This window comes from Manihot esculenta, chromosome 9 (genome assembly GCF_001659605.2).
Source record: "Manihot esculenta cultivar AM560-2 chromosome 9, M.esculenta_v8, whole genome shotgun sequence".
NCBI classification, from domain to species: Eukaryota; Viridiplantae; Streptophyta; class Magnoliopsida; order Malpighiales; family Euphorbiaceae; genus Manihot; species Manihot esculenta.
Genome location: NC_035169.2, coordinates 36,943,908 through 36,959,678, shown reverse-complemented (window position 1 = coordinate 36,959,678; position 15,771 = coordinate 36,943,908). Strand labels below are relative to the sequence as shown.

General features: G+C 35.4%; 2 protein-coding genes across 4 annotated transcripts; one reads left to right on the top strand and one right to left on the bottom strand.

Moving 5' to 3' along the window:
• The first annotated feature begins 2,930 nt into the window (after positions 1-2,930).
• Positions 2,931-7,664, top strand: LOC110622661 (nuclear envelope-associated protein 2). Of its 2 annotated transcripts, none has more exons than XM_021767251.2 (6): positions 2,931-3,141; positions 3,761-4,120; positions 4,273-4,380; positions 5,866-6,327; positions 6,451-6,552; positions 6,922-7,312. In XM_021767251.2, exons 2-6 carry the CDS (start codon positions 3,908-3,910, stop codon positions 6,970-6,972), a joined length of 936 nt encoding a protein of 311 aa, XP_021622943.1. In that variant the 5' UTR covers positions 2,931-3,141; positions 3,761-3,907; the 3' UTR covers positions 6,973-7,312. The 2 variants fall into 2 exon arrangements, with proteins under 2 accessions (XP_021622943.1, XP_021622942.1); XM_021767250.2 differs by having other exon boundaries at positions 2,936-3,141; positions 6,945-7,664.
• On the bottom strand, positions 7,158-10,896 carry LOC110622659 (uncharacterized protein PB18E9.04c). 2 transcript variants are annotated; one of them, XR_002489149.2, is made up of 5 exons: positions 10,597-10,896; positions 9,020-10,435; positions 8,774-8,912; positions 8,313-8,687; positions 7,158-7,294 (listed from the first exon to the last, which is right to left on the bottom strand). XR_002489149.2 is itself a non-coding variant. In XM_021767249.2 (4 exons), exons 1-4 carry the CDS (start codon positions 10,661-10,663, stop codon positions 8,501-8,503), a joined length of 1,809 nt encoding a protein of 602 aa, XP_021622941.1. In that variant the 5' UTR covers positions 10,664-10,896; the 3' UTR covers positions 8,126-8,500. The 2 variants fall into 2 exon arrangements, 1 of the variants encoding a protein (XP_021622941.1); XM_021767249.2 differs by lacking the exon at positions 7,158-7,294 and having other exon boundaries at positions 8,126-8,687.
• Between the last annotated feature and the right edge of the window lie 4,875 nt (positions 10,897-15,771).

Sequence of the window (15,771 nt, the reverse complement as noted above, 5' to 3'; positions counted from 1 at the left end):
CTTCATACAATGGCCCAAGCCCATGAAAGTAAAAGCAAACAGGAGAGACTCGAATAAATATTGCCAATACCACATGATTTATGGCCATGACACAAATGACTCTTATCAGCTGATAAACAAGATCGAAATAATCATCAAAAGAGACCACCTCCGAAATTTCATGAATAAGCCAGAGGGCTAGAGGCAGCAACAGAATATGGCCGAGGAAAAGCCCAGGAGACAGATTAGAGCACCAGTAAATGATGGCTCTAGTGGGATCACCAACATGATTATAGGAGGAACTGGGGGTCGCATGAGTAGGAGGGGGAAGAAGAGAAGCAAAAATGAAGACGAAAGTGGCACCGAAGTGATGCAGGTCACCAAGCACTCTCCAGTAACCATCTCTTTTTCCCCAGAGGATGCTTAGGGAGTGCAGATGTCTCATGACGATGCCTTGGTCATTGAGGTCGCCGTCCATAACTTCAGGATCCAAAAGGTATTAGTAGACGATGGCAGCAAAGTGAATCTACTACCTTACAGGGTCTTTCAGTAGATGAATATACCTGAAGAACAGCTGGTCAGGGATCAAGCCCCGGTCAAGGAGATAGAGGGAACCTCGGTAGCAGTGGAAGGAAAAGTGAATAATTAATGAGCAGGTAAAAAGACACTTGATGATAACTAGTCCCTGGATACTCCGGCTCAGGTTGAGCCTGTGCTGGAAAGGTCAAGTCTCAACCCTATTAAGATCCAACAGTTAGGCATGCCTCACGTATAAGCCCAAGCTTCACTTTTACAAGTAAGACCGGGCTCGATCCTACGCATGGGAGGTACGACTATGTTTTTCCCTCTAACCCCATGAGACAACAAACCCTGTGATATTCGAGATCGTCCACATGGCGCCGGATGGAATTAAATGGTTGTCTGATAATGGAAAATGATACAGTACATTTGTACATAAGGCCAGTATGACTGTGGCAGGAGGATACAAGCGCAGGACAGCGGTTACACGTCACTAGAGGATAAAAAGGAAAAGAAATAAAGGAAGCAGAAGATAGACAAATCAAACTAAACTTATCAAAATACATCAAAAACTCTATTTTTTAGCGAATCTCAGAGCATCATTAAAAGATATTGTTCAAGATATGAATTGAGGGTCGGTGGCTTACTTTTGAGAATTAGGGAGGACTTCTATCACTGTGATAGTAGAATTTCAGGGCCATACAACTGCATTAGGTAATTCATACTTCCATAAGCCATTAACAAGCCCAAAGCTGTGCAGCTTCTTTCTCCTATTTGTTTTTGGTTTCTTCAGGGCTGCTTGTGTTTGTGTGCTCTTAAAGACCTTCTCAATCTCCAATTGTAGGACAATTGTTATCGTGGTTCTTGTTGTCTTCTGATTGTGTAGCAGTGTTGGCTTGTTCGCCACCGTTTAGCTTTACTTGTGCTTCTCCGTTTGGTTATTCAATGATTATGGCGATGGGACGGTGCTCTAGCAGTTTGCTATTGATAGGCTTGGGTTTTTCTCGGGTTGAGCTCTGATTTTTTTAGCTTTTTTCAGTTCTGTACTTTGCCTATCAGGTCATGTCAATTGCAATAGAATTGGACTGTTTTTTTTTTTTTTTTTTTTTCTTTAATTTATTAAATTAAAAAATTAAAATATTTACCACTTTTCTAAAGCAAGCCAGTTTAATTAGTAGGCTTTTTTGTATTAGAGACCATTGAAACCCCAACTTATAAATAATCAATAATAACTATTATCAAATTTATCCCATTAAATGATAAATTAATAAAGAATTTGTTTTGTCAATCTTTATTTTTTAATTTAAATAATTTCACGTCAACTCTTATCATTTTATATACTCTAGAATCCTACAAATGTAAATTTGTTTGTGTTTTCACATAACTTTAAAAAATATAATTAATATATAATTAAAAGTGTAACTTTTAAAAATATATATATAAAAAAGTATTTTATAATTTCATCCATTTTTCATTTTAAAGTTTCTGGTTCAATTAGTAATTCATGATATCTCATTATTTATAAACAAGATAAATTCTAAACCTATAATTCATATTATAAAATATTATTTTAACATAATATTAAATTATTAATCTCAAAATAAATCATATATTTTGAAGTGTGTCTTTACTAATATATTTTTTACTCATATTACTCAAATCAAATTATTTTTTAGAACTAGTAAATTTTATTTTTTTCAATACAAGGGTATGTTAAGAAATTAATTAATAAAGTACTATATAACAAAAAATTTTATGTTTTAAAATAAATATATTTTTATGAGATGGACAAAATATAAAATTTATATACATTACTCATGCCACTTTTTTTTTTCATTTTAGAGTATATAAATCAAAATTAGAAGAATCATTAAAATAAAAAGATAAATCGTACAAAAGTTTTTATAGGTTATTCCAATTAATATATTTTGCAATTTATTTTAAAAAATGACCATTAATGATTTATTCAATAAAATAATAAATTCACTAATTAATTGAATTAACATTTCTTTTTATGAGTTTAGGTTTAAAATTATTATTTGAAACCCAACTTACCCAATTATTTTCACCAATTAGAAAAAAAAAAAAAAAAAGTCCATAAAAGCACCAAAAGGCCTATAAACATCAAGAGCAAGGACCAAGCCCATCATCAACCAAGCAAGCCCGTCAACGTTCAAAACTACGGTATCAGAAATTCGACGTGGCACAACCACTGCGATCCAGCTCAAAAAGCTCGGATTTGCCGCGCTGCAAGTCAAACCGGGATCGCTAGCTTCGGATTTTGTCAGTTCACGAACCCGAGGTTCGGAGTTTTCGAACCAAAAATCAAACTCCAAAAACCTCAGCTCCGAACCTGAATCATTTTCTCTCTCATCTGTGTCTGCTTGGGACATGTTTGGCTTAATAACAGCGACTCTCACTGCTCACTGTTCCATATAAGGCCAAAAAAACCCAACAAAATAACCAAATCAAGCATTAAATTCATCTTTCCTGAATCCTTCTAATTTCCATTTCCGGCCGTTTGATCTCATCAGAGGCCAAATCACCGCCGTCTATCTACAGAAATTGATAGAGTGCAAGTTGCAGTTTCTTCATATACGCATAGCTTGAGTTTGGAGTTTGGATGTTTCTACTAATGACAAGGTGAAGTCTCTGTGTTTCTCTCGTCGACTGTCTGTATTTAGTTTTCTTCTTTTTTTTCTTTTTTTTGCCTAGTTGAAAGCTTAAGAAACTGCCTTATTTTGCTGAGGAAGTTGTTTCGTGTGATCAGAAACGGCTGATCACTTTGAGTTAGATTTGCTTTTGAAGCTCGCTTTTGCAGACCCTTTTGATTTTAGTTATTCTAATATTACTTGTGCGTGATGTTTTTTGTGTTTTTCCCTTTCTGGAAATTTAAATTTTCCGGTTAACTTTGTTTGCTTCGAATCTACAGGGTGAAAGTTTGAATTTCTTTAGCAGACCCATTAATTATTGCTTGTTTCTCTCTCTAAAGAACATGTATTTCTCTCGCTATGCTCGTCGGTCGTCGCATTTATTTTTTTGGTTGAAAGGGAGTAAGGTGCATACCGATTACGCGTGTGTCTCTCTCTCCCTCTTTCAATAATGCTAGAGGTTCGAGTGAAGAACTGAAGATGCAATATGTGCCATATAAAATAGTTTGAGTTTTTTGTCTTGGGATTAGATTTTCCTTATTATTATTTTTTTCCAGTATCTTTAGAATTATATTTCATGGATATTAAATGCACTCAACTACCATTCACAGGAAGAGATCAAAGACCATAACTTTCACCACAAGCACTGTGTAGACCGAAAGGGCGTCCATCTTTCAGCTTTGGTTCATTGTATGTGTCTCTGATAGATCTTCAAGGAAGGCTCATTGTTCCCAGTTGATCATATTAATCAAGTTCTGATGTCGGTTTTCGACAAACCATCATCAAGTTCTGCAATATCTTCTTCACAATCGGTTTCAGCTAGGGATATTGATCCATTGTTGAAGGATTTGAATGAGAAGAAACAAAGTTTTAGAAGGAATGTTGTTTCGTTAGCTGCAGAGCTAAAGGAAGTTCGTAGCCGCCTTGCATCTCAGGAGCAATCATTTGCTAAAGAGACACTAACAAGACAGGTATATCACTTTTGGGTTTGGGTTCTTTTTGTACAGATTTTGTGTTACTTGGATTTAATGATTGTTCTGTTTTTTGAGTCCTTTTAATAGGTGGGGTCTTGTGGGTTTAGTTTATTGAATTGGGATTTGATTAGGTGCTTTGATTTCTACAGGAAGCTGAAAATAAGGCAAAAACCATGGAAAAAGAGATTTGTACATTGCAGAAGAGATTGGAGGAAAGAAATGGCCAGCTTCAGACTTCAGCTTCCACTGCTGACAAGGTCTACCTCAAACCCAAATCTCACCTTTTCAATCTCTTTTATTTTGGTTGCCTTTTTGAATTTAGTGATTTGGGTCATGCTTTTGATTATAATTTGAAATTCAAACATGCATGGTTCACTATCGGAGTTTCTTTCTTTGGTGTGATTCTTATAAATGATTGTCTCTTTATTTGTTTCTTAAATTATACCAGAAAGTCTTGTCCTTACATAGATTTTCTCAAGTTATTGAAAATATAATTGGATAGTAATAAATTTTTCTGGTTCACAAAATTGACAAGGGATATCATGGACTTTTTGGAGTCACTGAAGTTATTTTTGAAATAATTATATTACTTCAGAATTAAAGTCAATTTACCTCTAATAAATGTGACTTAATTATTTTTGGTGACTTTGGTATCAGATTAAGATAGTTGAAAGATTATAATTTATAAATATTGAAAGATGATTTGACATCAAATGTTTTGGTATCAACTCAACAACCTTGAGGTCATCTGTGCATCAAATTCATTGCACCAAAACTAATTTGCCACATTCCTACCTAGAAATTATACATTCTTATGTCAAAAATAACAATGGTTGAAAGCAAGTCTTAGAGATAAAGCCAATAATACAAAAAAAACAAATAGTTAGACATGTTCTTGAGGTCAGATCTCACATTATTGCATCTATGCTTTTAGCATGTTCTAAGATGGAGTTTCATTTAGCCTTTTATATTTAGTAAATACTCTCTTCGTCTCATAATTTTTATTCATTTTACTTTTTCACATATATTAAGAAATATAATTTTTTTTATTAACTTTTAAATTATACCCGTCTTAAATTTTATTAAATACTAAGAGATGTTTTGGGAGATTTCTTGGAAATAAGACGAAATTAAATAGAATTATAATAGTTAATTTATATGTTACTATATTCTAAAAAAAGGAAAGTGGATAATAATTGTGGGACAATAAAAAAAAAAAGGAATATGGACAAAAATTATGAGATAGGGAGAGAATAATAAGTAGGATATCTACTTAAAAGGGCAAGTGGAATTTAAAGGTAGGGTATTGAAGTCAAATGCATGGAGGATAATGGGGAAAGGAAAGATATTGACTGCTGCGCATGGAGTAAATGTAAGAGTCAGTGCGCAGTTTCTATAATTAAATATGTGTAAAGTATTGTATTTATATGTCATGCACAACACATTTGAATAGAGAAGTTCATTGACTAGAAGTTTCTTGTTTCACTCTTGTGTTCTTTATGTAACTCCTACCTGCATTTCTTACTTTGTCTCTTCACTAGAAAAAGAAATTTATATCAAATTGAAGATTTAACGAGGAATTGAAAGAAATGGAATTATAAATTGAGGTATTAATATTCATAACTATCTTGCTTAAGAATATACCTATATTGCAATGTACCTATTTCCAGATTACTCAGGTTATAACTTTTCATTTGCACACTGTTTGCCAAGTTTCTGATTCAAATTCTTTAAGGGAACAGCACCTAAAGGAGTTGGATTTCCTTAGATCCCAGCTTGCAGCCACCCAAGCAACTGCAGATGCAAGTGCTGCATCAGCTCAATCAGCTCAGCTTCAGTGTTTAGCGCTGAGAAAGGAATTAGATGTGAAGAATAGTTCATTAAAAGAGCACGAGGATCGTGTGATGAGGCTAGGTGAGCAATTAAACAATTTACAAAACGATCTACAGGAAAGGGAATCTTACCAAAAACAATTGAAAGATGAAGTTCTTAGAGTTGAGCAAGACATTATGCAATCGATTGCCAAGGCTGGACCTGGCAAAGATTGTGAACTGTGGAAATTGCTAGATGAGATATCACCGAAAAATTTTGAGAAGATCAATAAACTTTTGATTGTTAAAGATGAAGAAATATCTAAACTGAAAGATGAAATAAGAATCATGTCTGCCCACTGGAAGCTCAAAACCAAGGAATTGGAAACACAGGTGCTTCCATCTTTGACTTATATAATCTATTCCTGTTGCTTGTAACTTTTCATTCTTTATGTCCATTTTTCTTTGAGGTGCATGGACCTGCTTATTTATGAGGTTTAACATGTTTGTTGACAGTTGGAAAAGCAGCGACGAGCTGATCAGGAGCTGAAAAAGAGGGTTCTGAAGTTGGAATTCTGTCTTCAGGAAGCTCGTGCTCAGACACGAAAGTTGCAAAGAGTGAGTTTTTTTTTGTCTTCCCTCTTCTTCCAAGGACAGAATAGTGGCATTGACTACCACGGATAAGTTTTCAACAGACACACCATTTTACATATAAGAAGAGGATCAAACATGCCATTGTGCAGATGCCTGACTTAACCAAATTAGCTATAATTGAGTAATTAACTAGGCGGACCACATCCTTGTGGTATGCAAGTGCTTGCATTTTGATTCACTGGGACAGTGAGGTTGTTACCAATTAAATGGTCCACATTATTATACTGTCTGCTGGTGGTTTCTGGAATGCTATTACTTTCTAGTTAATGTCTTGTATTGCTCTTTTTGTGGGGGTTGTGTTCCTTAAACTATTCAAAACTGATTTTTGCTTAGATGATATCTATTTCTTGCAACAGATGGGAGAGAGAAGGGACAAAGCACTAAAAGAGCTCAGAGAACAGTTAGCCAACAAACAACAGACTGTAGCTGCAGTTAATAATGAAAAGCAAAATTTCTTGGAATCTTCCGCCTTCAAGATTGTAGTTTCAATGTCAATGTTGATCCTGGTAGTATTTACAAAGCGATGAAGTGATTATGTTGTCCGATCCTTGTGTATAAAACTTTTGATACCTTGAGTTTAGGGGAGTTGTAGAGGCCATTCTGCTTTTAGAAATGCTCACAGTAGAGATTATCTTTTCTATGTAGCCATGAAAAGTGCCTTATTTGGTGCTCTTGTTACCAGAATCCTCGAATCTTTTGAAATATGCTGAAAATTAGGCTACTATATTTTAGATTGTTAGAAAAGTAGAGGGTCAACCGGTCAAGTACAAAAAGAAAACTAGTGAGTAGAGTATGGAAATTATAAGATCTTCAATGTTGATGGTTTCATTAGGTTCATGGTGCATTGTAATGAAAAATGAACCATTTCTCGTATTTTTAATGTTACTTGTGAACCTAGTCAGCAACAACAACAATGTCTTATTTAGATGCTGGACGGATCATGCAGTGGTTTGCTAATACAGGCTTGCTATTGCTGAGTCTATCTTTTGTCAAATGTTTGGTGCAGTGGTGTATGATTTAAATTCATTGATTTTCCAGTGCAACTGTCATCAAATGCACAAATTGTTCAGGAAAAATCTTGCCTATTATGGATGGCTAGCAGCTAGCTTGCATGACTTTTAGTGGTTGTAGGCAGGCACCCTTGTTGTTATTAGTCTAGTTCTTTGTCTTGGAATATGGGATATGCTTTTGACTGTTTTGCATGCTAGGCCAGCATTTTCTACCCAAATAATTGGAGCATCTTGACAAGTCGGCAATTTTGCATGAGTAAAGCTGGTTTGACATGAAAGTCAAATTATGTATCCAACATCTGGAATATTCTCACCATTATAAGTAAGAACCAGGTATTTTTGGACTTGCCTCTTTTCTTGCATGCCAAGACCCAGGAGCCTACTTTATTACCACTCACATGGTAATGTAATGGTCTTATAACTGAATAGATATACCTTTCTTTTTTCCCATTAGGCTCTAACACCACTGAATGGAGAAACTCTGTAGTTATATCGTCAATTTTATGTAATTCTCCCTCATGAGCGAGTTTCTATTGCAAGTTCATTTAATTGGATTAAGCAAACATGATAGTACACATGTCTCTGCTACTTATCAAAGATTTACAGAAACAAAATTGCCCTTGTACTACTAATATCCAACCTCATTACTTTAACTAATAATAGCAGCCTAGCATTCAATATGTGAGTAAGTTTCAGGTAGAAAATTAATCGTACCTTGAGCAATAAACATCTTTACATCCAGTGCAAGCTGAACCAGCTGGTTAATCTTTAGAAGGATCTAGGAGCCTTGTGTATTTCAGCTTCTGTTTCTTTTCTTTCAAAGATGGGAGTATCTGCAACTCTGATCTGCTGTGTATGCATGAATTTCCAACCAATGAATGTACATTGAGAAATTCATCATTCTACATGTCCAGAATAATTATTCTGATAATGAAGAATGTTATCAGAATGATGCCCCCAATTGATGGTTGCAAAGACGCTGACTTGGATGTGGAAGTGCTGAAACCAGGAGGGGTTTCCGACCCGAAACCTGTTGTGGTACCTGAGCCAGGGCTGCTTGAGTTTAACACTGATGGTGGAGTAACAGTTCTGCAGAAAGAGCAGCGGTTCATGTCATTAAGTTTTTTAATTAGGAACAAAAACGAAAATGGAAACCTATGGATGGGCACTGTTACCCTGACGTTCCAGCCCCTGGAGATGATGGTGTTGTTGCTGGATTTGTTATTGAAGTTGATGGTGTTGGAGTTGGCAATGATGGCGGTGTTGATGTTGACGATGATGTTGACGATAATGGAAAAACACATGAACCAGTGCCTGTTAATATGTTATGAGACTCTTAGAAACAGTTTTGAATATTTGGACGATGAAGAAAATTTAAGCACAATAAAAGAAAGAATCATTAAGTTAAGAAGTTCTCTTACTTGGATTAGCACTGACTATGGTGGCTGTCCCTCCAAAATCACAGCTGGTTGCCACAGGATTCTTCTGATAGTAGCTGTTAAAAGCATATGAGGCATGGTTTTGAAGAGTGTTTGGGTTATAGCAGCTCCCACCTTGCTGGATCTGTGAACAATCAGCACCTCCCATTCCACATGCATAATCCAGTGCTGATTGAAGTGCCGTTTCCGGTGATCCAGACTTAGCCACACACCAGCTCTGTCCTGGAATAGCAGGAGCATTTGTTGTTACAGGAGGCGACACAGGGTTGGTGACTGGAGTTGTGACTGGAACGTTTACTGGTGGGGTAGGATATGTTGTCACCGGATTAGTTATCGGTTGCATCCCAGGAACTGTGACAGGTGCTGGTGTTGTGACTGGATTGGTGATTGGCGGTGGTGGATTAACAGAGGGATTTGTAGGGGGAACCACAACAGGTGTGGTGGAAGGGATTGGTACTGGAGTAGATGCAGGATTAGCCGGAGTGATAGTGACAGGATTAGTAGCAGGGACAGTAACAATTGTTGGTGTGGGATTGCCCTGAGGAACCGTCACTGGTGGATTGATCATGTCGTGTGAAGTAGTTTTAAAGAGTTCTCGGCGAGACAAAGGAAAGATTTGTTCATGTTCTCTCTTAAGCTCTTTTTCAACAAAATCTTCCATGGAAGATACTTCTGCATACAACTCAGCTATCTGACCTGAAACCTTAGTTTTCTGCAGTGATTTTGAGAACTTGGCTGCAAATTCAGCCAAGTCTCTTCCACTAGGATCTATAAGGCCCTTAACTGTCATGACTACATTAACATCATTACAAGTAAGTATAGAAGTGGAAAGCTTTGCTTTCTGGATAATTGATTTCAGAACAAGATCTCCCATGCTCAATTCTGCACCATTATCAATACTTCCTTCTACAATGATGAAGGACCTAGTTCTCTTGATAAATCCCAAAACCCTAAGCAGGTGATGTTCTTGTGTAGCATCCAAATTCTCCAAGAATGACGATGGAATTGCTACTGAGACTTTAACTTCACTATTAAATTGAGAACTACTGAGAACTGAATGGATCAACTTCAAGGAAGATAAAAGCTTGGACAAGTCATTACTGCTTCTTACAATGACACTCTTGATGTTAACTTGAGGCACAAAGGTCATCACATTTGTTTTCAGCCACAAAATAGCAGATGATCTAGAATTTGCAAAATTCTCAACCAGACTTTCATTTAAGTAAAGATCAACAGACACACCAGAATTGGAAAGTGAGCTTAAAACCCTGTGATCTGCAACAAAAACTCGAATGAGGGATCCAGAAACCTTGTTCAGCTCAAGTAATGATAGCGTTCTGCTAAGTGATGAAGCTGAAATGTCCCCTCTGGCATTATAGGAGAAACCCACCTGAGTTCCTGCAAAAAGATTATGAATTTAAGCACCCATCACTTTATAGCACTATAATTGAATCAAGATAATTAAAAAGACCTAGTAATTACTTCCATAAGTACAATCATAAAGAATGGTTTTTTTTTTTGGGTTCCTTCAAGTTCTGCAAGAAAGGGTAGTTGCTTACCAGAAGAGCAGAGAATGAGAAACGAGAAGAAGAATAAGAAGAGGTACTTAGAAGCTGCTTCTGCCATTTTAATGGAAGGTGTATTCTGGGTTTTAGGAAGAGGACCCAAATGGATTTTTAATGAGATTCATACAGTGAGCTGATTAAAAGACATGCACATGGAATGGACATGAAAATATACTGGAGAATAGAGAGAGAGAGAGAGAGAGAGAGAGAGTGTTAAAGATAAAAAGGAGGAAATAAAATAGAAGAGAAAGAAAGGACAAATGAAGCGAAAGGAAAGAAAACTAAAATACATGTAATGAAAAAGGAAAAGATGTTTGCTTTGTGACGAAGGATGGGGTTCAAACGTTGCGATTCTCCCCAGTATAAAGAATTATCCACCGCTATTACCTTTTCTCCTCGTGTATCTTTTGAGAAGGCCAGAAAAATATCACAAATTTATGATTTATTTTAGTATTTATAATTTAATTTTATATTAAAATAAAATTTCATTATACCAATTTCACATTAATATAAAATTTAAAATAATTATTATTTATTAATAATGTAATATCACAAACTACTATTTTAATAAAAAATTAAACTGCATATTTCAAAATAAAAAATTAAAAAATTATTATTTTTTTTATTTTTCTTCTAATTTTTTTTCAAATACAATTAGAAATAATTTTTTAATAATATAATAAATTAAAAAAATTATATTATTTAAATACCTTATTATTACAAAGGATAAATAAATGATCTATTCTCATAAAATTACATAATTGCTATAAATTATACTTTTGTTTTTATATAATTTTAGAAGTAATTATAATACAAATAGTATCTCCTTTTTCAATTTCCTTTTGTTTCTCTTCAAATTAAATAGGAATATTTTAGATTAATGAAGAAAATTTGTCCCTTTTCCCTCTTTTCTCATTTTTTCCCCTCTATTTATTATCCAAACAAAGAAAATAATAAAAAAAAATTTCTCTAGTTCTATTTTTGGAATCACAAAGTCTATTTATTTAAATAAAATATAAAATTACATACATAAATTCACTTCAATAATAACTGTGATTATGCAAAGCAATAGAATAAATCAAAGCAGACAAAATATAAGGTTTAACAGTATAGCTTTATTGGTAATAACACCATGTTAATCTGCCAAGACATGTCTTAATATCATTGAAATTTTGGTAATCCTTTAGAAATATTTGCCCTAAGTATCCTAAGTGCCCTAACAAAAAGAAGAACTAAATTTTAGGTTTATTAATTATTGTCCCATGATTGTCCCTCTTCATCCAAGGATGGTTTTGGCTTGCTTTTTGCTTCATTATTTTTTTTTTTCCCTAGATATGTGATGTTTTACAGGAGAGGGATAATTTTTTTTTTCCGATTTGATTTTGAGAGTTAGCAGTTCTGTTTTGGAGATAAGGGAGGCATGCTTTACTTTGCCGCTGGTGGCTTGGGTTCGCACTGATGCTTCTAGTGACTCATACTCTCCTAGGCAGATGATCAGTTGAATTTGCACCATTGCCTACTTGTTGGGTTTTGTTTTCATTTTGAGTCGGGTCCACACTGATGCATCTAGTGACTCATGCTCGCCTAAGCAGATGATCAATTGAATTTGCACCGTCGCCCCCTTGCTGGTTTTTGTTTTCTTTTTGAGTAGCTCTATGGATTCTCCTGCGAGCTTCTTTGTTCTGCTAGTGCATCTATAGCTGTGTTCTTCTTGTAGTCCTCTGGTTACTTGCATGCAGGGATGAATTTTGGTCTTTTTTGCATCAATTTTGTGGACATCGACGCTAGTGTTTGTCGGTTATAGTAATGAGGAGTGCCTTGGCAAACAGGTGGTGATAGATGTCGGTTGTTGAGTGGGTGCTTCTGGATTTAAAATGAGGATTTATAATAGGAGTGTCTTTAGTCCGGATTGTGCTTCCGAGCTCTTAGCCTTAATCCCACTTCCAGACTCTTTTGCCCTTAGCGTGTTTCCGATCTTTCACTCTTTTACCTTTCTGGGCACTTTAGTCTTAATTGTACTTCCGGACTCTTAGCTCTGATTCCACTTCCGGACTCTCTTGTCCTTAGCGTGTTTATGAGTTTTCGCTCTTTTACCTTTTTGGACACTTTAGTCCTAATTGTGCTTCCAACTCTTAGTTTTGATCTCGCTTTCAGACTTTTTTGCCCTTAGCGTATTTCCGAGCTTTCGCTCTTTCAAAACACTTAATCCTGATTGTGCTTCCGAATTCTTTTGCCCTTTTATTTCTATCGAGCTCTTTAGCGAGGATTCAAACTCATGGTCTTACTTGTGATTTCATGACTCAGGCTTACAACCTTATTTTTATTTGCAATAATTTCTCTGCACAAGACAGAAAACTGCACAAAGTATATATGCAGCGAGAATGCCTATTGTCAATTGAATCATTAATGAACATTGCATTGTACAAGATACTTAACTTCATGGTACGGGCTTTTGGCATTTCTTGGTGTTTCTGAAATTTGAGCTCATAGCCTTACAGGTAACTTCAAAGATTTAGACTATTGCCTTGCTAACGATTTTTTATATTCAAGTTTGTAGACTTACTAGCGATTTTCTAGATTCAGGCTCGTGGCCTTATTGGCTATTTCAAATATTCAGGCTCGTGATCTTACTGGTGATTTTTCAGATTCAGGTTAGTGGCCTTACTGGCGATTTAAAAGATTTAGACTCGTGGCCTTACTAGCGATTTTCAAGATTTAGGCTCGTGATCTTACTGGTTATTTTTAAGATTCAGACTCGTAGCCTTACTAGCGATTTCTGAGATTCAGGCTCGTGGCCTTACTGGCAATTTACAAGATTCAGACTTGTGGCCTTACTGGCAATTTTCGAGATTCAAGCTTATGGCCTTACTGGCGATTTTCAAAATTCAGAGTCGTGACCTTATTGGCGATTTTCGATATTCAAACTCGTGGCCCTGCTGGCGATTTTGGACTTATTAGCCTTTTTTTTACTCTTGAGATTTAAAGACTTGTACTATGCATATAAATGTAGCAAGAACACTCAGTTGTTGATTGAGTAATATTTGTCAATGAGCATTGAGTGTATGATGTACTTAGCTTTACCTCGTCCTTCTGGTTTAGTAGCTATGATAAGCTCCTTAGTTTGCTGGTTGATTTTTGGGCTTTGTTGGTCTTGGATTTGCTCCTTAGCATTTTCGCCTTGAGTGATTTCCGGGCTCTTGACCTTTATTCTTTAGTCTTTCTCTTGCTTTTGAATTTTTCTAAAAATTAAAACTTGTAAGAAGTGTAATTTGAATGATCAGATATTTCAGATTTATGGTTCGACTGATTGCAAATATTAATTCTATATAACCATATCATTTCATATGATTTAAAAGAATATAATAAGTATTATAATGCATATATTACTTCACACCTTCAAAATCATAATGTGGTATGCTTTAAACATATAATCTTTTTTTCAATGGACTTATGCTAAAATTAATCATAGATGGGAGCTTTTAAACTTCTTTGGTGTACTTATTATATTAGGGTTCACATAAACAAGGTTTTTATTTAAGATTGTAAATTTTTTTACTAGTTCATAATAACAAAAATATTTTGAGTAAGAAAATAACTGTACAAATTGGGTAACTCATGCTGGTCACTCCTTTTCCATGGTTGCTCTTTCTTCTTGCATCAACATCTTTTTCTATCTGATTCTTCGCTATGTGGCTTTTAGATGCAACTAGTGACTCTGAATATCTACACCCTCTCTCTTTCTTTCTGTTTTTCTTGTTGTTTGGCTATTTAGCTTTTCTTGGTTTGCCATGTGGATATCAATGGGTTTGGTTTGGAAGTTCCGGCGATGGGATAGTTTCCTTCGTACCTAGAGACAGACATATAAGATGGAAAAAGACAGTCAAGGGGGTCTAGCAGAGATGTCCCCGGTGGAGACCCTTCGATACTCAAGTCAAATCAAAGGTTATCTCTAAGATTCATTAACATAAAGAGAAAAAAAATGAAATAAAATAAATAATAAAACATTTAAAAGAAATTTTCCAGAGGGCCTCCACTTCGAGGGTTCTTCTGTATTTCTAAGAGGAATTAGTTCCTTTTTGCCTTAGTTCTTAGGAGAGTGAGAGCTTGTAAGAAGTTGAGAGAGAAGAGAGATGGATCCCCTGGTGAAGTTGGTTTTTTGGGTATTTGTATTATGGTTTCCTGCTTTATGTCCCATCAGATTGAGTGTTGGAGTGGTGCGGCAAATATGTCAGGCGGCTAGTAGACAACTGATCAATGTAAGTGTGTTAGGTAGCTGGACAGTTTTCATGTATGTACATTCATTACTTCGAAGTGGGTTAGAGGGAACCGATTATTGCCTGAAGGTTTGTTGACTTGTTCTGATTTTATCAGGTCGTGCCTAGTCTGCACGACTTTCATTGGGATCAGCACTCTATTCGCTCTAGATATTAGGGAGGTCATGATGTTAATGACCTGATCTTCGATCCCTCATAGGTCAGTCTCTTATAGATAAGTTTTTCTTCAATTTGGTTGGACCACCTGGAGAGAGTAACTCGTTTTTTTCAAATCACGCGTATATGTGTCATGATCTTGGCGTTTGTTGCTTTTTATACGTTATTAATACCATTTTTTACAAGTTCAAAACACACTCAAAACTATAAGAGAGTCATTCATTTATTGTTTTATCCTATTCAATTTTAAATTCACTGTTCATTTCAATAGTTGAATTTAGTAAAAAGAATAAATTTATTCAATAGTTGAATTTAGTAAAAAGAATAAATTTAGAAACAAATAAACATTGAATTGTTTTGATTTAGATCAAACTACAACTAAATAAAATTAAAAGTATGCTCAAATCTTCAAGAACTGTAGTTGAGAGGGCGCCACTGATGCTTACATCACGTCCCCTAACCAAAGGAGTAAGAGAAATCCAAACAAGTAAAAGGCCTCAGGTATACTGAATGGAAAGGGACCAATATAAAAAAAGAAAAAAGAAATTCCTCCTCTAGAAAAGAACTAAAGAGAAGCATTCTTTTCCTTCTCTTGACTTGACTCACCTCAATTTAATTTAGATTCACCCATGGTCTCCAATCTACTTATGGCTCGGCCAAACTGACTAAACTAATACTGGAATAGAATATGCCCTCTCTAAATAGGATGGCAAGAAATAAATGAAAATTTCCGCTAATC